The sequence below is a fragment of the Bufo bufo genome, chromosome 9, assembly GCF_905171765.1.
Source record: "Bufo bufo chromosome 9, aBufBuf1.1, whole genome shotgun sequence".
NCBI lineage: Eukaryota > Metazoa > Chordata > Amphibia > Anura > Bufonidae > Bufo > Bufo bufo.
Window position 1 is genome coordinate 193,967,829 of NC_053397.1, and position 23,172 is coordinate 193,991,000.

Here is a 23,172-nt window from a genome sequence, read left to right on the forward strand (position 1 = left end):
TTTGTATTGTGGTTGAAGAAATAACATTTTTATTATATTTATTACAGGAAGGACCGCAGATCTCTTAATACAATAAGTATTTATGATAGAAAATGGCATGGGAAGCTTTGCAGACAAAAAGGAGATATAACATACTAAAAGGCTATGATCACCTTTGGGGGCAGTTTTTTTTTTTTTATTATTCCATTCTTACTGATTTGGGGCTAAAATAAATAAATTTCCATTTTTTATTAAAACTTTTCAACAGTTTTTCCTCTATAGCTTTCTCTTTCACTGCCTCTGCAGACTGCTTCCTTCTGCTTCACAGTGAATCTGTTGCTCCGACAGCTTAATATTCCTAACAGCTCATAAGCACTCAATATTATAGCTAACTCTGTTTGGTCATAATGGCAGGCGAACCTGAAAAACCTTCAGAGTCATATTTGCAGCCACCAAATACTTACTAGAAGTGCACAAATAGTCCTACAACATGTACAGTGACATACCAGAGGGGGATCATTGGCAGAAATTCCCACAAAAAATATGTATTTTAATCAGGGGACATTTTTATGCATCTTAAAAGGAAACTCTCAAAAATGTGCCCTGCTGGAGCCTAGAAAGATTTTATTTTTGGCCACGAGAGTACAGGCCCAAAATTTAGGCAGTCACCTGACAGAAAAGTACTTGTGATTATGTGGCTGGAGGTACATTAGGACGTTCAGCGCAGCAGGGGGGATCGTGACCGATACGCGCACTCACTTAGATCACGAATAAAAATGAATGATGCCTAGATTTTGGGGCCTGTACCGGCCTACAGTAACATTTTTATCCAGTGACCGCATAATGTACCTCCAGCCACATAATCACAAGTTCTTTTCTGTCAGGTTAATGCCTAATTTTTGGGGCCTGTACTAGCTTACAGTAATTTTTTTATCCAGTGACCTCCTAGTACAAATATTTGGTGGAAGCAAGTATATCGAACCCCTTAATCAGTATTTTGAGGAAACAGGTATATTACACCCCTCAATTATTATTTTTGCCACAACAGTTATATCACACCACCCTGTTTATTTGGGGCAACAGGTATATCACACCCCTCAATCACTTTTTTGGGGGACAAAAGGTATATCACACCAGTTGCAAATAATTGTTCCAATAGTGCTTGTCCCTCTATATAGCTGTGGTATCGCAGCAGAACCGCACACAACTGCTGCACAATAGAAATGCACTATAATGTATAATATACTTTCTATGTTAGAAAGTATATTAGAAGTATATCACACCCCTCAGTATATCACACCTATCGATTGTACACCTATACCAGTCCTTAAAAATACTTTTGTGGCCCTATTAGCTAGTGTTTAGTGTCCCTAACAGCCTGTCCCTGCTTCACAAAGCAACCTCTCCCTACACTGGCAAAACACAGAATGCAAAATGGCTACCAGATCGGGTTCTGTTATAGGGTAGGGGGTATGTCCATGTGCTGAAGCGTCTCAATTGGCTGTCCTGTCCCATCTGATGGATGTGTCATGGGTCAAATTTTGGCGCAATGCAAAAGAATATGGCGCCGGCGGACAACGCCATATGTTTGCACGTTCGGCGAATCGTGAACGCGCAACGTTCGCTGCGAAACGACTGCCGGGCGAACCGCAAGGCCATCTCTAGTCATAATTAAGCTTATATGCATGTCCATAAGGAGTTCAGAGATAATGGCTACAGGTCCTGCCATCAGAGCAGCTCCTTGACATATTCACTGTGAAGCAAAAAAGAACAGCCTGCAGATGCAGTGAAAGTGAAAGCTATTATTGCTTTTTACTCATTCTGGTCCACAAATCAGTTTTTCAATTGTTTTTCTTAAATGTTTTCAACAGTTTTTCATCTATAGCTTTCACTGTATCTGCAGGTTGCTGCTTTATTCTTCCCAGTGAATCTGTCAGGGAGCTGTTCTGATGGCTAAACCCTTACCACTGAACTCCTCATAAATATTTATTCTTAATTATGACCAAACTGATTTTGCTATAGTAATGAGTGTTCATAAGCTGTCAGAGCAATGCTCTGATGGATTCACTGTGAAGCAGAAGGCAACAGTCAGCAGATATAGAGAAAGTAAAAAGAGGAAACCCTGTTGAAACTTTTTAATAAAAAACTATTATAAAAATTTTCTTTAGTCCAAAATGAGTAGAATGCCATGATTTTAAAAAATTGACCCCCAATAGTGTCCAACTCCATAGCCTTTAAAGAGGTTGTTCAGCCTTTTGAGAAAACTTCCCGTATGGTCCTAACCTGCGCCCCTTAACAAAAACAGCACTACTCGCCTGTCCTTGGTCCCACTACTGCTTCATTCCCAGCAGCTTCCAGTCCCTGGACCAGGAAGCAACTTGGTCCCTTGACACATCAGTCTTCGTCTTGAACGATATGTCACAACTGTGGCCCATCAGTAAGACCCTCACCAATTGGACACATAACCTATCCACATCAGTTTTTATCCACATTCTGCATACATTACAGTAGATCTAAAAATCACACACCATATGTAGGCTAGAGAGGTGGGGACATGATTAATTATTTAGATCAGTATATAGTGTAAGTTCTGATTTAGAAATATTCATGCTGTATGTGTTAATGTGTTCTCTGTCATGAGTCCTAACAGTTGGTGGTACAGAAGATAAGACCCGGGAGCTATAGCTGTAACAAAGAGTGTCGATGTAATAGCTAAAGGTGAGAGGTATTTAGCATAAGAATACAATTTTATAATTTGTGACAGTAATTCGGATATTGTAATTGCTAATACAGTAGCATAAAAATGAAAGAATTATGCACCGGTTTCATCACAAACCTCCTAGGCCGTCTCTCTGAAACTTCTGCTACGTGGTAGCCCAGCTTACATCTGTACCTGCACATTGACCCCACATCATGGTTACCCAGATGGCAGCGTGGTGTGAGCAGTCTACCATTGGCTATGGGTGGTGGAGCATCACATTCAATCTTGCAGTAGCCCTCGGGAAGAGACCAATGGCCGTCCCACATGCACGTCACCCATTGGCTCACGCCTACAACCCAGAGAAGTGCAATTAGTTGTTCATTCAGTTACAGAAACTATTCTTTTTTGTTCAGTGATGCCATAATAGACTAAGGCCACATTCAGATCACCCATTAGTTTTCTGTTCTACTGATCCGTCAGGAGAAATTGAAAAAAAAATAAAAAATCCTTTATTTTGAGCATCCACTGTGGTCATTTTGCATCTGTTTTTCTCAGTTCCGTCAGTGATCCTTTATTTTAGATACGAGAAAAAGTCCTGCGTGGAGAACTTTTTCTCCCATGGGATTCTATCAACAGGATATGTTGTAAATTGGATTGCAGCCTGTCTGACCACTGGAGTCCTCAGTCTTCCCAACAATGAGGGCTTCCCAAGTTCCCAGTGTGCATGTTGGTCCACCATTTCATTCACTTCTATGTGGCTGATGGAGAAAGCGGTCCATCAGTTCCATAGAAGTGAATGGATGGTAGTATTCAGACCCCCCATGATCCAATATTTTACCTATCCTGTGGACAAATGATAAACAGTTTTCATTGCATAGCCCATTTACAAAAAAAAAATATGTAACTTTGCATTAAATTTTAATTAAAAGCATGATTTCAGGATCAGACTACACAGGGTTTCTTGGTTGTCTGTTACCATAGGGACACAGCATTTTACAAAGGAGCTGTAGAAACAATAAGAAACCTTTAACTATGGTGAAATAGCTTAATTTTCATTGTATGTGTAATGGAATAATAAAAATAAAATTAGTTGTGAGGGCGGATTTAGCCTTTAAGAATTATTAAGAGCAGTAGATCTATAAACAATATAGAAAGTGGGCAGAAGACCCCAAAAATTACCCAGATAGAAGCAGTGGTGTCTTGGATGTATTTTTCTAAATCATCCTACATGGTTCTAGAAGAGGCAGTTGAATAATTATATTTTTATGTGTGAGTTATATTAAAATAAGCATAACAACTTGAGATGAGCGAATCAAAGTTCACAAAGTGGAATTCGATCCGAATTTCAGGAAAAATTCGATTCGCACCGTATCCGAATTTCCTCACGCTTCGTGGAAACTAAAATGGCTGCTGCATGTGTTCGGACATGGAGCAAGAAACTCTGGGAACAAGGGATCATCCACAATGCCATGCATGCAGCCAATCAGCAGCCAGCCAGCCTTGTGATGTCACAGCCCTATAAATAGCCTCAGCCATCTTGGATTCAGCCATTTTCCAGTGTACTTAGTGCAGGGGGAGATGTCAGCAGGCGCTAGGGACAGTGATAGGAAAGACTTTAAAACTTTTATTTTGCTGTATAGAAATTCAGGGAAAGGATAGGGAGGAATCATTCCACAGTATTGAAGCAGAACAGGGTTCAGTAGGGGAGTTTATAGCCTGGGTAATAGGAACAATCCTATTACACCTTGCTGCACTGACTGCGGATCCAAATTGCCAATATACAGCTCTGTAATTCCAGCAAACCGTTCTTGTTATTGGCGTGTAAGTGCTGTTTGATACAGCCATTAACAGGGTTTATTACAAGGAAATATTTTCTTATTTGCCCTTGTGCGGTGCAGTTATATGTTCTAAAGCATTTTTTAGCCTGTATTAGTGGGGAAAAAAGGGCTTATTAGCCGTTGTGTGGTAAAGTGAGAAAAATACAGCCCTTTTTGGCGTGTATTAGTGGCAAAAAATATATATTATTTGCCGTTCTGCGGCCTTCTTTGGTGTGTTTTTGTGGGAAAAAAGGGCTTATTAGCTGTTGCGTGGTGAAGTGAGAAACTTACAGACTTTTTTGGGTGTTTTAATTTCCTTTTTATTTATTTATTTGATCTAACCGTATGTCAGACAAAGAAGTGCCAAGGGAGTGTCAGAGGCCTAAATGTTTCTGGCGCAGGCAGAAGTCGCAGCAGAGTAAGGGGGAGTGGCAGAAGGAGTTGCAGCGAGAAGCCTGAGCGGCCGGTGTCATCTAGAGGTCGTGTCTTGACCAGCAACCCAGCGATTCTTGAATGGTTGACTCAGTCATTCACTTTGTCCCAAGTGACATCAGACACCACCAGCCAAGAGTAGGTGCGTTCGTCAGACACTACCCTTAGTTGGCATGGACCGGGAGAAGGCCCTGTGCCCCATCTGTCCTCAACCTGCCTCTGTCCTTTTCTGTTCCCTCAGCCACAGAAGTATTATATGCTGTGGGCTCAGCTCCACTATACAGCGAGGACGAGCTACTGGAGGACAGTCAGCAGCTACTGCCCAGCCAAGATCTGGAGGAGACATCCGCTGCTTCCTCCGGTAGGCGGGCAAGTAGTGATGAGGAGAGTGCATGGGAGCTGGTATTGTGAGTGGTCAGGCTCCGATGAGGAGGACATCAGTGATGTGCAGACACTACTCGATGATGTATCTGATTGCACTTGGGAGCCGGGTGAATTAGGGGCTTCATCATCATCGGAAGAAGAGGCGGCGGAGCCAGCAAATCGCTAGCATGGCAGCAGTGGGAGGTCGGGAGCCAAACGTGCCCGAGTAGACCACCCGCTTTGCAGGAGCCTACCTGCCCGGAATGTATTGGTGCAGGGGTTCACGGAAGCAGCGGCAGTAGCAGTCAGTCAGTGAGGAGTGATGGGGGTAAAATCACCTACTCGGGGGTAAAATGACCGCTTTTGTTATGCCGCTGGAGGAGTTGAATATGGACATTTGTAGAATTTGTGGGCAGAAGGTCAAACGTGGCCAGGGTGCCAATGTTAGCACCACAGCCCTGTGTCAACATATGTAGCGTCACCATAAAGTGGCCTGGGAGAACCGTGGCTCCGATGTGGTGGTTCAGCCTGCCGCAGCAACCGCTGCATGACCCAGTGGCACGCACCCGATTTCAGGCAGTCAAGGCTCCACCACCTCAGCCGAAGGGAGCTGTCTGTCCTTCCCATCATCTGCTGGTCCTGATGCTCCTACTCCTCGTCAGTCATTTAATCAGCAGTCGATCACTGAAGCGATTGCCAAGAGACAACAGTATGCGTGCACTCATCCAACGGCACAGAAGCTGAATGTGCTCCTGTCCAAGTTGCTGGTGTTGCAGTCCCTCCCTTTCCAAGTGGTGGATTCTGCACCTTTCAGAAAACTGATGGCTTGTGCCAAACTGAGGTGGAGGGTCCCAAGCCATCAATTCTTTGTCAAAAGGCAGTACCAGCCCTGCACACATATGTAGAACAGAAGGTGGGCCAGTCATTGAGCCTGCCAGTGTCTACCAAAGTGCACGGCAGAGCCGACCTGTGGAGCTGTAACTACGGTCAGGGACAATACATGTCCTTTATGGTCCACTGGGTGAATGTGGTTCCTGCACAGCCACACCAGCAACTTGGCCAGGTGACGCCGCTTCTGCCTTCACGTTCTCACGCTGTTGGTCCTGAGAAAATGTCCATCTCTTCCTACTCATCCTCCACCGTGTACTCAGCCTTTACTGCAGGGACAATTCACAGTGCTCCTCCAGCATACCATATGTGCAGGGCATGGCGGTGTCACGCTGTTCTGCACCTCGTTTGCCTGAGAGAACGGAGTCACACAGGGGAGGAACTGCTCTGTGTCCTTCATCAAGAAATCGAATCTTGGCTTTCGCCATGACAACTCAAAATCGCAACCATGGTGACCGACAACAGGAAGAACATGGTCTTGGCGTTGCGTCAAGGAGGGCTGAGCCATGCGCCCTTCATGGCACACATGTTTAATCTGGTTGTCAAGTGGTTCCTGAAGTGTTCCACCCATCTACAAGACATCCTAAAAATGTCCAGGAAACTTTGCATGCACTTCTGCCACTCGTACACCCCCTCCTTGAGCTGCAGCGGCAGAACAGCATCCCCCAACATAGGCTGATATGCAATGTTTTCACCTGTTGGAATTCCACCCTCCATATGTTGGACTGACTATACGAACAGAAAAAGGCCATAGACGATTTCTTGATGATTCAAGCGGACAGGATTACTCCCCTGTGTAACTTCGATGTCAGTAAGTGGCAGCTCATGCGTGACACCTGCTGTTTGCTCAGGCCCTTTGGAGAGGCCACGTTATTTGTCAGTCGCCAGGACTACGGGATGAACAACGTCATTCCACTGCTTCACGTCCTGAAACAGATGATGGTAAATCTGGCTGGTCAGGGGACTGGAGACGTGGTGCCTAGATCTCACGGTGTTGATCACGAATATTCGAATTGCAAATTTTTATTGCGAATATCGGCACTTCGAGAATTCGCGAATATTTAGAATATAGTAATATATATTCGTAATTTCAAAGATTTTTTTTTTATCAGTACACATGATCCCTCCCTGCTTCTAGCTTGTGGGCTATTGAGAAGGCTGCAATATGTTTGACATTAGGAGTAGTGTTGATTGTGTATTTTCATAATGCGAATTTTTGTAATGCAAATTTTCATAATGAGAATCAATAAGATCACGAAAACTCAGATCCGATGGTATATTCTAACCCCCAGGCATTCCCTTGGTGATGGGGACTCTTGTTGGGGATGAGTATGCCAAAGTGGAACAACTGTACAGATAAAAAAAAAAAAAGACGAATATTCTAATAAACTAATATATTCATTTTTTAGAATATTCGTAATATTCAAAAACAAGAATATATAGCAATATAGCGAATATTCGAAAAAAAACTAATATAGAGCAATTTAGCTAATATAGTGCTATAATCTTCTTTGTCAAATAGTTGTAATTTTTTTCTCATTTGAAGTTCAGATTGGAAAAAAACTAAGTAACTTAAGCAGGGAGGATCAGGGACTTCAGATGTAAAAAAAGACGAATATTCTAAAAAAAATTATATATTCGATATAGAGCTATATATTTTTTTTTTCAAATATTCATAATATTCTAAAACAAGAATATATAGCAATATAGCGAATATTCAAAAAAAATCTAATGTATTACAATTTAGCTAATATAGTGCTATTATCTTTTTTTTTATAGTTGTAATTTTATTCCAATTATTATTATTGAACTTCAGATGATAAAAAAATTACAACTATTAGACAAAGAAGATTATAGCACTATATTATCTAAATTGCTCTATATTTGTTTTTTTTATATTCGCTATATTGCTATATATTCTTGTTTTTGAATATTACGAATATTCGAAAAAACAAATATATTCATTTTCTAGAATATATATATATATATTTTTTTAAATCTGTACAGGTTTTCCACTTTGGCATACTCCTCCCCGACACCATGGAAACGCCTGGGGGTTAGAATATACCATCGGATCTGAGTTTTCACGATTTCATTGATTCTCATTATGAAAATTCTTATTACGAAAATTCTTATTACGAAAATTCGCAATCAACACTACTCCTAACGAATATTCGAATTCTGGCTCTCCACCTTGTTGGACCCTCGCTACCGGTCCAAAATGGGGGCCTCTTTTACACCCACTGAGAGGGAGGACACAATGAACTACTATAGAGACATCCTATGTAGTTAGTTGGCCACTACCTATCTGCACCATTGTCCATCCTCTCACAGGCCCTCTGCACTCACATTCCTCTGCCATGGCTGCTGTGGCAGGGTGGGGGGGTGGGAGCAGTTCCAGCTCCATCAGCAGCAACTGAGTCTAGAGTTGCTGGTGAGCAGCTTTCTTCACCCTCCTAGTGAAGAAACTACTACTCACCAGCAGCAGCAGCTAGACCTGGAGCAGAACCTGAACCAGCAGGTGGTGGCATACTTGAACAGCACCCTGCCACCCCACATTGAATATTCGCTGGGCTACTGGGCATTAGTGATGGTCGAGTACCAAAGTGCTCACGTGCTCTGGTGCTCGAGTAGAACACTTCCCGATGCTCGGGTGCTCTACAGAGCACCCGAGCACAAGGCAAGTCAATTAAACCAGGCACCCCCTGCTCTGAAGAGGAAAGGGTGTTGGGACTCTAGCTCGGCTTAGGAGTCCCTGCTCTGACTCCATATACAGCTATATCCATATATTGAGTCAGTGCTTGGGGATACCCATTGCATTTAAATATAATTTAGGGCTCTTTCACACTTGCGGCAGGACGGATCCGACATGCTGTTCACCATGTCGGATCCGTCCTGCCGCTATTTCGCCGTGACTATAATGGGGACGGGGGCGGAGCTACGGTACAGCACGGCGGTGCACGGCGAAAGCCGCCGGACTAAAAAGTCGGACATGCAGGACTTTTTAGTCCGGCGGCTTTCGCCGTGCACCGCCGTGCTGCGCCGTAGCTCCGCCCCCGTCCCCATTATAGTCAATGGGGACGGAGCGGCGGTCCGGCGGCACGGCGAAATAGCGGCAGGACGGATCCGACATGGTGAACAGCGTGTCGGATCGGTCCTGCCACAAGTGTGAAAGAGCCCTAAGCCTCTTTTTCTGAAAAGTTTCTGGCAGGATTTGAACTCACAACCTTCTACATTACAGCCAAGAATATTAACCACTACACTATAGAGCTGCATGGCCAGTTACCTTTTTTTTTTTTTTTTTTTATAAAAAAAATAAAAATGGAAGTATTTCTATACAGCAGAAGTCTCATATATATATATATTTTTTAAGTAACTGGCAATGCAGCTCTTTAGTGTAGTGGCTAACATTCTGGGCTGTAATGTAGAAGGTTGTGAATTCGAATCCCGTCAGAATCTTTTCAGAAATAGAGTAATAGTAATTACACATTTTTTATAATTTAAAAAAAAAATAGCAGAAGTCTCTTTTTTTTTTTTAAGTATCTGGACATGCAGCTATATAGTGTAGTGGTTAACATTCTTGGCAGTAATGTAGAAGGTTGCGAGTTTGAATCCTGACAGAAACTTTTCATAAATAGAGGCTAAATTAGATTTAAATACACTGACTCGAGCATCGTGCGCTTGAGCACACGTGATATTCGACCGAGCATAGCGATGCTCAAGCCGAACTGGTGTTCGGCCGAGCATGCTCGCCGAACACTACTGGGCAGCCAAACTGGAATTGTGGCCGCGACTGGCAGAGTTTGCCCTGGAAAAGCTGTCCTGCCTGGCCAGTAGTGTGGCATCAGAGCGGGTGTTTAGTGCGGTGGGGGCCATAGTTACCCCAAGAACTCACCTGTCCACCCAAAATGTGGAGAAACTGACCTTTGTCAAGATAAATCAGGTGTGGTTCAGCCAGGATTTCCACCCACCAATATCTGATGCATCAGACTAGATCATCCATGGTGCCACACCAACACTTTGACAAAAGAAACCGGTTTCTTCTGGCTACCTGCCTCAGCTACTATTCTGATGCTGCCACCCGCCTGATGCCTAGTGCTCCTTTTTTCACCCACCATCTTCAGCTGGTACTGGTATTGCCACCCACCACCTCCCCACTCTGTCAATGCGTCACTCTGTGACCTCCTGATGCTGCTGCTGCCACCTACACACTGTCATTGTGCCACCATGTGGCCTCCTCCTGATGCTACTGCTGCCGCCACCTCCACACTCTGTCATTGTGCCACTCTGTAGCCTCCTGATGCTGCTGCCACCTCCACACTGTCATTATGCCACTCTGTGGCCTCCTCCTGATGCTTCCACCTCACCACTAAGTCATAGGGCCACTCTGTGGACTTCTCATGCTGTTCCCACCCTCCCCACTTCATGACTGGGCCACTATTTTGCCTTTCGGCCTGGCTTAAATCCTCATTTATTTGACCCTTCTGATCTGTCGGAAGGAAGGAAAAATGAGACACACAACGGATCCTGTCTATGTAACAGCTGTAAGGCCTGCATGACATGGTCCCTATTTTGCATCAGAATTGGCTTATGATTTGATAGCCAAAAGCAGGAGTGGGTACAAAAAACTTCAGACATGCAAATATTCCATTCATGTGTCATCTCTGTTTTGGATCCACTCCTGTTTTTTTTTTTTGCTTTAGCAATACTGATGGATTACTGACGAAATGCTGACCTAGTGAAGGCGGATGCTCCACAGACAGGATCAGTTTTTTTGGGTTTACTGTTCTGACGGATCACAGGAAGGGCAAAATAATCAGTGACGTCAACACAAACTTACTGCTGACACCCACTCCACTCTGTTAAGGGGGCTCTACTTGTATAAGCATTTAATAGAACAGGTTCTGTAGAAATCTATGCGGAATCAGTGATTTGGTGTAAAAAGAGTGCACTCTTTCACACTATAGTAGGATCTTGGGCCTCTGCGCTGTTCTTTATACCTGGCGCTAACATTGACCTGTAAGGCTGAGTTGATACTTGAGTTATTTGGTCAGTTTTGGCCCCCTGACTGCACAAATAAGTGAAGTGTGCAGTGATTCTAAGAGCGACTCCTGTCATCTGCATGTCATACTAACTCACAGTATTATTTCACTACCACAGCACTCCCTATGCATGTTACTGCAAGGCACAGTGTTCTACACCACTATATAGGCTCTCTGGAGCCAAGGAAATAGCAGTTTTCTAACGTGATTTGCCACAAATAAATTACGATCAAACTGAATTTTTTAGGAAAATTGGGCAAACTGGCCGAATCTAATTTTTGAGAAATTCGCTCATCTCTAATAACAACGTTTAGTGCTCCTGGAGTTTACTGGAAATTATTCTTAACGATAATTTCACCTGTGTAATGCCGATCTTTGTGATCATTACAAGGTAAGAACGCCAGGGCTGAAAATAGTTGTTTTGAACCTCGTAAAATAAATTGCCATTGTTTTTGCAGAAATGTGAATGATTAGATGCAGTACATTGTCATAACATTTAGTAGATGCTGCATTCCATTACTGTCACTGGAGAGATTTTTCAAAAAGCAATCAAATATTTTTACACACTAATAACAAAAGTACAATCCACAGGCTGCAAAATGATGTTGTAACCATAGCTCCAGATTACATCCAATGGACCCTTCTCCAGAGCTTTTTAAAGTCACATTTGTGTTGAAGAGTCAAAAATGAATGTACAAAATGAAATGGGACCCTTAAAAAAATAAAGCCCAAAATTTCTATTTCTTTTCACTACAAAATAAAATAAAAATAGCAAAATTGGTAATATATCTTATCAACAATATTATCTTGAAAAGATATGGAACAAAGTATCAGGTTCATAGGGTTCAAATACCAAGGCCATATTTGGACCATTCCAGGAAAAAATAGGACTATGCAAATAGAAGAGCCTCAAACAATTGTGCTGCCATAAGACATGTGGGTATGTGCCTCACTCTGCCCCAATACTATAATGTCTCCCTTGATGGTTAGGTGGAGACAGAGGCAGATTTGGTATTTCTGGGGCCTCAACCGGGATATGCCCAGAGACCTCCATTGCTTAAGCTTTACCCCATGGCACCACTGAGTTCTGCCCCACCACCAAACTAAGCCCCACTCTATCAGCTCACCAAGTTTACCCGCTAACTAAGTCCTAGAAAAATCTTGGATTAGTGTGTGTAATTGGGCAGTTTACACCCTCATCCCAAGAATCAATTACTAGAACCAATGTAATGCAACCATTGGTATGTACCTTGCAATTTACCAGGAGGAAGGCAAGTGAAGAAGCAGCGATTTCCTAGGCCTGTTCCATCTGGACAGAAGAAACTGGCATGGAATACCAATGATGGAGGAGGAGGTCCACAATCCAAAAACTCACATGTCACACTTAGATTCCAGTCCCCGGTCAAGCACTTTAAGGAAGCATCCTGATTGAAATATTTAAATAACAATAAGTGCTTCTAATATGGTTTATGAAAACTTCATATATTTAAATATTTATCTACCTACATGGTAAATTTAAAGGCTATAAACACCTTTGGGGGCAATTTATTAATGATTGCATTTCACTCGTCTTTATCTAAGAAAAAATTCTGAGTTAAAGGGCATCTGTTTGCAGTTTTGTACCTATGACACTGGCTGACCTGTTGCATGTGCGCTTGGCAGCTGAAGGCATCTAACACAGATGTTCCCATGTTCATATGTGCCCGCATTGCTGAGAAATTCAATATATGCAAATGAGCCTGTAGGAGCAACAGGGGCGTTGTCGTCACACCTAGAGGCGCTGCTTTCTCTGCAACTACTGCATCCTCTGTACTTCGATTGATAGGCCAGACCAGGCAGTAAAAATGTGATCATACCTGGCCCTGTCAATCAAAGTGGGGAGGGTGTAGCAGTTGCAGGGAAAGGGGAGTCTCTAGAGGCTTATTTACATGTAAACTTCACAAAACATGGGACCAACACAGATGCCTTCAGCTGCCAAGTGCATATGTAACAGGTCAGCCAGTGTCATAGGTACTGCTGACAGATGCCCTAAACAAGAGTCATCAGAGTGTGAAACGGAAAGCAACATACTCTGCAGATAGACTGAAAATGAAGCATGTAGAACAAAAACTGTTGACCCAGACCAATAAAAAAAGTTTTTTTTTAGCCTACAATGAGTTAAATACAATCATTAAAGAATTGTCCCTGAAGGGGTTCATAACTTTTAAGATAACCTTTAACCTGTAATACTAAGTTTGTATAGTAAATTCACCTCATAAACAGTATACAGTACATTTGCAAATTCTCATCTAACAGTAGGTGCAAGCAGTTTAACTTTATTTCTCTTTGGAGCTCTGCTTCATAAAAAACTTAGCTTTATAATATAAAGATATATTAAAGGAAACCTAAACCTTTGCGGAAATCACAGAGGTGCAGCAATTCTTCTAAGGCTGGGTTCACGTCAAGTTTTTCTCATCCGTTTAACGCATAAAAATATATATATACGTTAAATGGATGCCTCAGACCGATGCCATACAGTCTGAGTTCCACTGTAAAAAAAAAAGTATGTTTTTTTTAACCAAATTACTTTTTTTTACCAGACTCTCCAGGATACAAGAACGTGGTGTGCTGCATTTTTGTATCCTTTTTTTTTGGAATGTATACAACAAACGGAGGCATAAAAAATTATGTGAACCCAGCCATAGAAAGCTCTGTACCCTCGGGTTTCATTGGCTCTGTTCAACTTTTCCAGAGAAGCGCTGCTACGCCCTCTTGGTTTCAGAAAAGATTTTAAGTCCCCTTTAAGACACAGACTGTTTTGCCAATTTACGTTAAAAATTATGTTTAAAGGGGTTAAATATTCTACAGTTTTAAAACCAGCACCTGGATCTGAATACTTTTATAATTGCATGTCATTGCAAATTGTGTAGAGCCACTGAGCTATTTAATAAAATGTATCTGTATAGCGCCACCCGCTGTTTGTTCTTTTTCTTATTTCTTTGTCCGGCTAACTGAGATGGCCGCACATGCTCTGTTCCATCCTTCAACTGCCTCCTGAGCTGTGATAGAGAAAGAGCTCTAGCCGAAAAGACATTCCCTTGACTGGAGAGTCTCTTTAAACAATCATTCCACCTTGTAACCAAACACAATGCTCTCAGTCTTTGAAGTTTCTGTTGAGAAATTTTTCTTCATTCCTCTTTGCTGGACCATCTTTATTTTGACTTATGCATGAAGAACTTGTTTGAATGTTTTGCCCTATCCCAACAACCCATTTGCTTATGCCATATTAATTCCAGTGAAAATAGCATCTCCTGCTCTTCAGACCTTGGTGAAACCTGGTATTACATAGTCACTCACTTAATTGGACGGGCACCTAGTAATGTAACATTCTTCCTATAGCTTTCTCCATCAATCCTATCTATAATCTCCTGGGTATAGCTGTTGTTTAACCACTTCAGCCCCCAGTGCTTAAACACCCTGAAAGACCAGGCCACTTTTTACACTTCTGACCTACACTACTTTCACCGTTTATTGCTCGGTCATGCAACTTACCACCCAAATGAATTTTACCTAATTTTCTTCTCACTAATAGAGCTTTCATTTGGTGGTATTTCATTGCTGCTGACATTTTTACTTTTTTTGTTATTAATCGAAATTTAACGATTTTTTTGCAAAAAAATGACATTTTTCACTTTCAGTTGTAAAATTTTGCAAAAAAAACGACATCCATATATAAATTTTGCTCTAAATTTATTGTTCTACATGTCTTTGATAAAAAAAAATGTTTGGGTAAAAAAAAAAATGGTTTGGGTACAAGTTATAGCGTTTACAAACTATGGTACAAAAATGTGAATTTCCGCTTTTTGAAGCAGCTCTGACTTTCTGAGCACCTGTCATGTTTCCTGAGGTTCTACAATGCCCAGACAGTACAAACACCCCACAAATGACCCCATTTCGGAAAGTACACACCCTAAGGTATTCGCTGATGGGCATAGTGAGTTCATAGAACTTTTTATTTTTTGTCACAAGTTAGCGGAAAATGATGATTTTTTTTTTCTTACAAAGTCTCATATTCCACTAACTTGTGACAAAAAATAAAAACTTCTATGAACTCACTATGCCCATCACGAAATACCTTGGGGTCTCTTCTTTCCAAAATGGGGTCACTTGTGGGGTAGTTATACTGCCCTGGCATTCTAGGGGCCCAAATGTGTGGTAAGGAGTTTGAAATCAGTTCTGTAAAAAATGACCTGTGAAATCCGAAAGGTGCTCTTTGGAATATGGGCCCCTTTGCCCACCTAGGCTGCAAAAAAGTGTCACACATCTGGTATCTCCGTACTCAGGAGAAGGTGGGGAATGTGTTTTGGGGTGTCTTTTTACATATACCCATGCTGGGTGAGATAAATATCTTGGTCAAATGCCAACTTTGTATAAAACAATGGGAAAAGTTGTCTTTTGCCAAGATATTTCTCTCACCCAGCATGGGTATATGTAAAATGACACCCCAAAACACATTCCCCACCTTCTCCTGAGTACGGAGATACCAGATGTGTGACACTTTTTTGCAGCCTAGGTGGGCAAAGGGGCCCACATTCCAAAGAGCACCTTTCGGATTTCACAGGTCATTTTTTACAGAATTTGATTTCAAACTCCTTACCACACATTTGGGCCCCTAGAATGCCAGGGCAGTATAACTACCCCACAAGTGACCCCATTTTGGAAAGAAGACACCCCAAGGTATTCCGTGAGGGGCATGGCAAGTTCCTAGAATTTTTTATTTTTTGTCACAAGTTAGTGGAAAATGATGATTTTTATTTTTTTATTTTTTTTCATACAAAGTCTCATATTCCACTAACTTGTGACAAAAAATAAAAACTTCCATGAACTCACTATGCCCATCAGCGAATACCTTGGGGTCTCTTCTTTCCAAAATGGGGTCACTTGTGGGGTAGTTATATTGCCCTGGCATTCTAGGGGCCCAAATGTGTGGTAAGGAGTTTGAAATCAAATTCTGTAAAAAATGACCTGTGAAATCCGAAAGGTGCTCTTTGGAATATGGGCCCCTTTGCCCACCTAGGCTGCAAAAAAGTGTCACACATCTGCTATTGCCGTACTCAGGAGAAGGTGGGGAATGTGTTTTGGGGTGTCATTTTACATATACCCATGCTGGGTGAGATAAATATCTTGGTCAAATGCCAACTTTGTATAAAAAAATGGGAAAAGTTGTCTTTTGCCAAGATATTTCTCTCACCCAGCATGGGTATATGTAAAATGACACCCCAAAACACATTCCCCACCTTCTCCTGAGTACGGAGATACCAGATGTGTGACACTTTTTTGCAGCCTAGGTGGGCAAAGGGGCCCACATTCCAAAGAGCACCTTTCGGATTTCACAGGTCATTTTTTACAGAATTTGATTTCAAACTCCTTACCACACATTTGGGCCCCTAGAATGCCAGGGCAGTATAACTACCCCACAAGTGACCCCATTTTGGAAAGAAGACACCCCAAGGTATTCCGTGAGGGGCATGGCAAGTTCCTAGAATTTTTTATTTTTTGTCACAAGTTAGTGGAAAATGATGATTTTTATTTTTTTATTTTTTTTCATACAAAGTCTCATATTCCACTAACTTGTGACAAAAAATAAAAACTTCCATGAAGTCACTATGCCCATCAGCGAATACCTTGGGGTCTCTTCTTTCCAAAATGGGGTCACTTGTGGGGTAGTTATACTGCCCTGGCATTCTAGGGGCCCAAATGTGTGGTAAGGAGTTTGAAATCAAATTCTGTAAAAAATGACCTGTGAAATCCGAAAGGTGCTCTTTGGAATATGGGCCCCTTTGCCCACCTAGGCTGCAAAAAAGTGTCACACATCTGCTATTGCCGTACTCAGGAGAAGGTGGGGAATGTGTTTTGGGGTGTCATTTTACATATACCCATGCTGGGTGAGATAAATATCTTGGTCAAATGCCAACTTTGTATAAAAAAATGGGAAAAGTTGTCTTTTGCCAAGATATTTCTCTCACCCAGCATGGGTATATGTAAAATGACACCCCAAAACACATTCCCCAACTTCTCCTGAGTACGGCGATACCAGATGTGTTTCACTTTTTTGCAGCCTAGGTGGGCAAAGGGGCCCATATTCCAAAGAGCACCTTTCGGATTTCACAGGTCATTTTTTACAGAATTTGATTTCAAACTCCTTACCACACATTTGGGCCCCTAGAATGCCAGGGCAGTATAACTACCCCACAAGTGACCCCATTTTGGAAAGAAGAGACCCCAAGGTATTCGCTGATGGGCATAGTGAGTTCATGGAAGTTTTTATTTTTTGTCACAAGTTAGTGGAATATGAGACTTTGTATGAAAAAAAATAAAAAATCATCATTTTCCACTAACTTGTGACAAAAAATAAAAAATTCTAGGAACTCGCCATGCCCCTCACGGAATACCTTGGGGTGTCTTCTTTCCAAAATGGGGTCACTTGTGGGGTAGTTATACTGCCCTGGCATTTTCCAGGGGCCCTAATGTGTGGTAAGTAGGTAAATGACCTGTGAAATCCTAAAGGTGCTCTTTGGAATATGGGCCCCTTTGCCCACCTAGGCTGCAAAAAAGTGTCACACATCTGGTATCTCCGTACTCGGGAGAAGTTGGGGAATGTGTTTTGGGGTGTCATTTTACATATACCCTTGCTGGGTGAGAGAAATATCTTGGCAAAAGACAACTTTTCCCATTTTTTTATACAAAGTTGGCATTTGACCAAGATATTTCTCTCACCCAGCATGGGTATATGTAAAATGACACCCCAAAACACATTCCCCAACTTCTCCTGAGTACGGCGATACCAGATGTGTGACACTTTTTTGCAGCCTAGATGCGCAAAGGTGCCCAAATTCCTTTTAGGATGGCATTTTTAGACATTTGGATACCAGACTTCTTCTCACGCTTTGGGGCCCCTAGAATGCCAGGGCAGTATAAATACCCCACATGTGACCCCATTTTGGAAATAAGACACCCCAAGGTATTCAATGAGGGGCATGGCGAGTTCATAGAAATTTTTTTTTTTTGGCACAAGTTAGCGGAAATTTATATTTTTAATTTTTTTCTCACAAAGTCTCCCGTTCCGCTAACTTGGGACAAAAATTTCAATCTTTCATGGACTCAATATGCCCCTCACGGAATACCTGGGGGTGTCTTCTTTCCGAAATGGGGTCACATGTGGGGTATTTATACTGCCCTGGCATTCTAGGGGCCCTAAAGCGTGAGAAGAAGTCTGGAATATAAATGTCTAAAAAATTTTACGCATTTGGATTCCGTGAGGGGTATGGTGAGTTCATGTGACATTTAATTTTTTGACACAAGTTAGTGGAATATGAGACTTTGTAAGAAAAAAAAAAAAAAATTCCGCTAACTTGGGCCAAAAAAATGTCTGAATGGAGCCTTACAGAGGGGTGATCAATGACAGGGGGGTGATCAATGACAGGGGGGTTGATCAATGACAGGGGGGTGATCAGGGAGTCTATATAGGGTGATCACCACAGTCATTGATCATGCCCCTGTAAGGCTTCATTCAGACGTCCGGATGCGTTTTGCGGATCCGATCCATCTATCAGTGCATCCGTAAAAATCATGCGGACATCTGAATGGAGCTTTACAGGGGGGTAATCAATGACAGGGGGGTGATCACCACAGTCATTGATCATGCCCCTGTAAGGCTTCATTCAGACGTCCGGATGCGTTTTGCGGATCGGATCCATCTATCAGTGCATCCGTAAAAATCATGCGGACATCTGAATGGAGCTTTACAGGGGGGTGATCAGGGAGTCTATATGAGGTGATCACCACAGTCATTGATCATGCCCCTGTAAGGCTTCATTCAGACGTCCGGATGCGTTTTGCGGATCGGATCCATCTATCAGTGCATCCGTAAAAATCATGCGGACATCTGAATGGAGCTTTACAGAGGGGTAATCAATGACAGGGGGGTGATCAGGGAGTCTATATGGGGTGATCACCACAGTCATTGATCATGCCCCTGTAAGGCTTCATTCAGACGTCCGGATGCGTTTTGCGGATCCGATCCATCTATCAGTGCATCCGTAAAAATCATGCGGACATCTGAATGGAGCTTTACAGGGGGGTAATCAATGACAGGGGGGTAATCAATGACAGGGGGGTGATCAGGGAGTCTATATGGGGTGATCACCACAGTCATTGATCACGCCCCTGTAAGGCTTCATTCAGACGTCCGGATGCGTTTTGCGGATCCGATCCATCTATCAGTGGATCCATAAAAATCATGCGGACGTCTGAATGGAGCTTTACAGGGGGTTGATCAATGACAGGGGGGTAATCAATGACAGGGGAGTGATCAGGGAGTCTATATGGGGTGATCAGGGGTGATCAGGGGCTAATAAGGGGTTAATAAGTGACGGGGGGGTGTAGTGTAGTGTAGTGGTGCTTGGTGCTACTTTACTGAGCTACCTGTGTCCTCTGGTGGTCGATCCAAACAAAGGGGACCACCAGAGGACCAGGTAGCAGGTATATTAGACGCTGTTATCAAAACAGCGTCTAATATACCTGTTAGGGGTTAAAAAAAACACATCTCCAGCCTGCCAGCGAACGATCGCCGCTGGCAGGCTGGAGATCAACTCTCTTACCTTCCGTTCCTGTGAGCGCGCGCGCCTGTGTGCGCGCGTTCACAGGAAATCTCGGCCATCGCGAGATGACGCATATATGCGTGACTGTGCGCAGCGCTGCCACCTCCGGAACGCGATCCTGCGTTAGGCGGTCCGGAGGTGGTTAAACTGGGTCACCCCATTTAAAGTCTTGCCTCAGCATCTCAGAAACCATTGTGAAGCATTTTCCATTGGATCCAGTCTCTGATCAAATTTTAAAAGGTTGCTATGAGGTCCAGGGTCCCAAGGATAAAATTTAGTTGCCAACGCAAATGGATAAGAAGTATAATTAATGGGCCAAAAAGCTGATGCTCTGCTTCACCATAGACCTCAGGAATAAAAAAGTTAATTTTCCCAAATTATCCATTAATGGAAATCTAGTAGTTATCAAATGTCAGATTTTGCATCTTGCAAGTGAACCATGGCTGAGGTTCTCTCTTACCTTCAAGATTTTATGTCCTGTCTTACTGACTGTATGAAGAACATAGCCTTCATCACACATCACCGAACACAGGGTCTCTCCATCCAGATCTGTGGAACATTGGGTGGTTCCATGCCGCACATGCAGAGCAAGGCAAGAGCTAGTGAAAGAAATGGACACCATAAATGACATGACTAAGGTATTTTATTCCAAATAACTAATCTATGTTATGAAACATATTCCACATTTTTCAAACCAGCACCTGGATCTGAATTCTTTTGTTATTGCTTAATTAAAAGAGACCCTCTAAGAAGATGTCACTAGTATGAACAGAGCTTTATATATATATATAAATATATAAATCATCAAATTACCTGCAATCCTTTCTTTTAGGTTGCTGATTGCTCCCCACAGGTGGGTCGCTGAGGCTAGCTGGAGACCTAAGGGCCACTCCATACACCCCGATGAGCGGGGAGGAGAACTTCAACGTAAGCGACGTCACTCTGTACATTGGGTTTTTAGGACATCTCAAAACCACAGGATTATCCTGACACGAAAGTTGGTGCGTTCCTAGGAAAACACAGACACCATAACGGCTTTAGCCGGTAGTTCTATCTGATACACAGATTTCAAAGTGACGGAATATGCATGCTGACTTGCTTGAAGCTTTAGGATACATGAGGCTAAGATTAATATTGTCATCAATGGGAAAAAATATGAAAAGCTTGAAAAACAGAATGCATATACCGTAATTGAAGCTTTCGCCTTACAACTTATTATGTTTTATGTAGAAATCTGTTATTTTCTCTCGGTAGGTGATCTCCGAATCTAAAGGGCCATTTTACAGTGGCAGAAATAGGGCCTCCATGCAGAGCGTGTCCCTTTGTTCTGGGCACTTTCGCATACCTACAGAGCATTCACTCCCTTTCCCCACCTTTGGGAAGTGCTTTGAGTGATCATTTTCAATATATGCCTTGAACATCCTACAGACCTCTCTATAAATTGCCATTACTTTTGAAACACAAATTTTTCAGCTACATTTTCCCTCGTTTGATCCTCATTTATTATACAACCAGTACAATAATGTAAATCGATTTTAGCGCCAACATTATGAGACCTTTAAATGGATTGTCCACTTTTTGTTTATGAAATGTGCCTTGGCAAAAAACTGATCATGAAGTGCTCCCTGTAATCTGTGAGGAAAATTTGCAGTAAGCGTCCAGTTTCCCTACAGAGCCCCCAGAGGTGAAATTATGCATTACATAAGTTTTTAAGTTTTGTCATAATTCTGTCACCCTACCATCCTGATTAGAGATGAGCGAGTTGATTCTGAAGAATGCCCTATGGTATCAGAATTTTTGCTGATTTGACTCAGTAGAATTTTTAGAGAGAGAGACAAATCTTTTAATGGCATTTGAAGCACATTCATTTTGGGTCCAATTTATTTGGTTCAAATTGAATCGAGTCAAATTAGCTCATCACTAATCCTGATATTTCTTACACACCTTTTTTTTAAAATGATTAATTATAGTGATTTTTTTTTAATTGGTTATGTCTGTCTTTTTTTTTTTATGATTTTATAAAATTTCATAGCTTTGTACTGGAAAAAATTGAAGACAGACAATTAAAGAAATTTCACTGTAGCATTTCTTTTATTAAGAACTAAAAGCGGTGACCTGCTGACAACGCCCATTAGGACAGGATGGATTATAGCAGGGATTATCATGTTGGGATACTTCCCTTCCTGCACACTATGCTCACCTAACTCTGCAATAGATAAGTATTTGGTGCATGTATATTCTTTGATGTCTTTGTACCCTTTATTATATTGGGACAATTCCTTCCTGCACACCATCATTATTAATTGGATTAGTACTTAGTGCATATACGTCTTTTGAGGATATATTTATGTACTTTGCCCCATATTTTGGCGATATTTTTATATCTATATTTGAGATGTGGAGTGTGTAGGTTTATGTGCTGGACAGATTCACAGTCCGCACATGGGTAATATGATTGTATACAATTTGTTTTAATGTTTTGACTGAGTGCTTTTTCAATAAATTATATATTTATTAGATGTGCGGCCCATTTGTGTGGTATTTCTTTCTTCTTTTGCTGGGATACTTATTCCATATTCCAGGGCCAGCACTCTGTGATACTTGATAGGTGAGCCCCCATTTTTTGTGTTTAGGGATTATCATGTTATGCTCACATGTGGCATCTTTGCCGCAATTTTTAAAATTTTACTGCAAAAATGACTGCTATTTGGTAAAACAAATTTCCAGGTTATTCGACTCTTCTGAATTATTCGTTTGCCAGATACTAAAATATCACTGTACACAGCTTGACATCTGTCAAACTGCAAATTTGAAAGTCTCCCAGAACAAGCCATATAACCGGCTTTTCACAACTGGGCATCATCATCGTCATTGATTCACTTTGTAAGGATACATCCTGCATTTCCAGCATTCATCCCATTTCTGTATTTTTAATTCTTTATTTGGGTGAATCAGGCACATGATAAAAAATAATGTCATCTGCTCAGTAAATGCTGCTACGGTATGATTGATTGTTTAATCTCATGATATTGATTTAATTTCCGTAATGTAAGACAGTGTGACATCAAGAGTCAAAAATTATAAATAATTGCGCGCACAGGACAGGGAGACTAGATATGATGGACGGGTCAAAGAAGAGCAGAACTGACTCCAGTATTTCTGAGCACATCCTCAGCCTTAACATTTTGAAATATAGGCAGTTAGAAAACCATTTAACTGCACTGGAACCAATAACCTCTTGTAAAATGTGCACTGTATTGTAGTAATTTTAGGACTGAGCTACTATAACAGAAACAGCCTATAGGCAGCCA

The 23,172-nt window shown here is 41.9% G+C and overlaps 1 protein-coding gene across 2 annotated transcripts in view; it reads right to left on the bottom strand.

Moving 5' to 3' along the window:
- PAPPA2 (pappalysin 2) overlaps positions 1 to 23,172 on the bottom strand; it is a 203,653-nt gene that overhangs the window by 61,155 nt on the left and 119,326 nt on the right. For both annotated transcript variants that reach the window (XM_040408294.1, XM_040408293.1), the window contains exons 14-17: positions 20,675 to 20,870; positions 20,322 to 20,460; positions 12,472 to 12,646; positions 2,816 to 3,029 (exon numbers count right to left, since the gene is read on the bottom strand). In XM_040408294.1, coding sequence (XP_040264228.1) covers positions 2,816 to 3,029; positions 12,472 to 12,646; positions 20,322 to 20,460; positions 20,675 to 20,870 — 724 coding nt within the window. The remainder of the gene's footprint in view (positions 1 to 2,815; positions 3,030 to 12,471; positions 12,647 to 20,321; positions 20,461 to 20,674; positions 20,871 to 23,172) is intronic.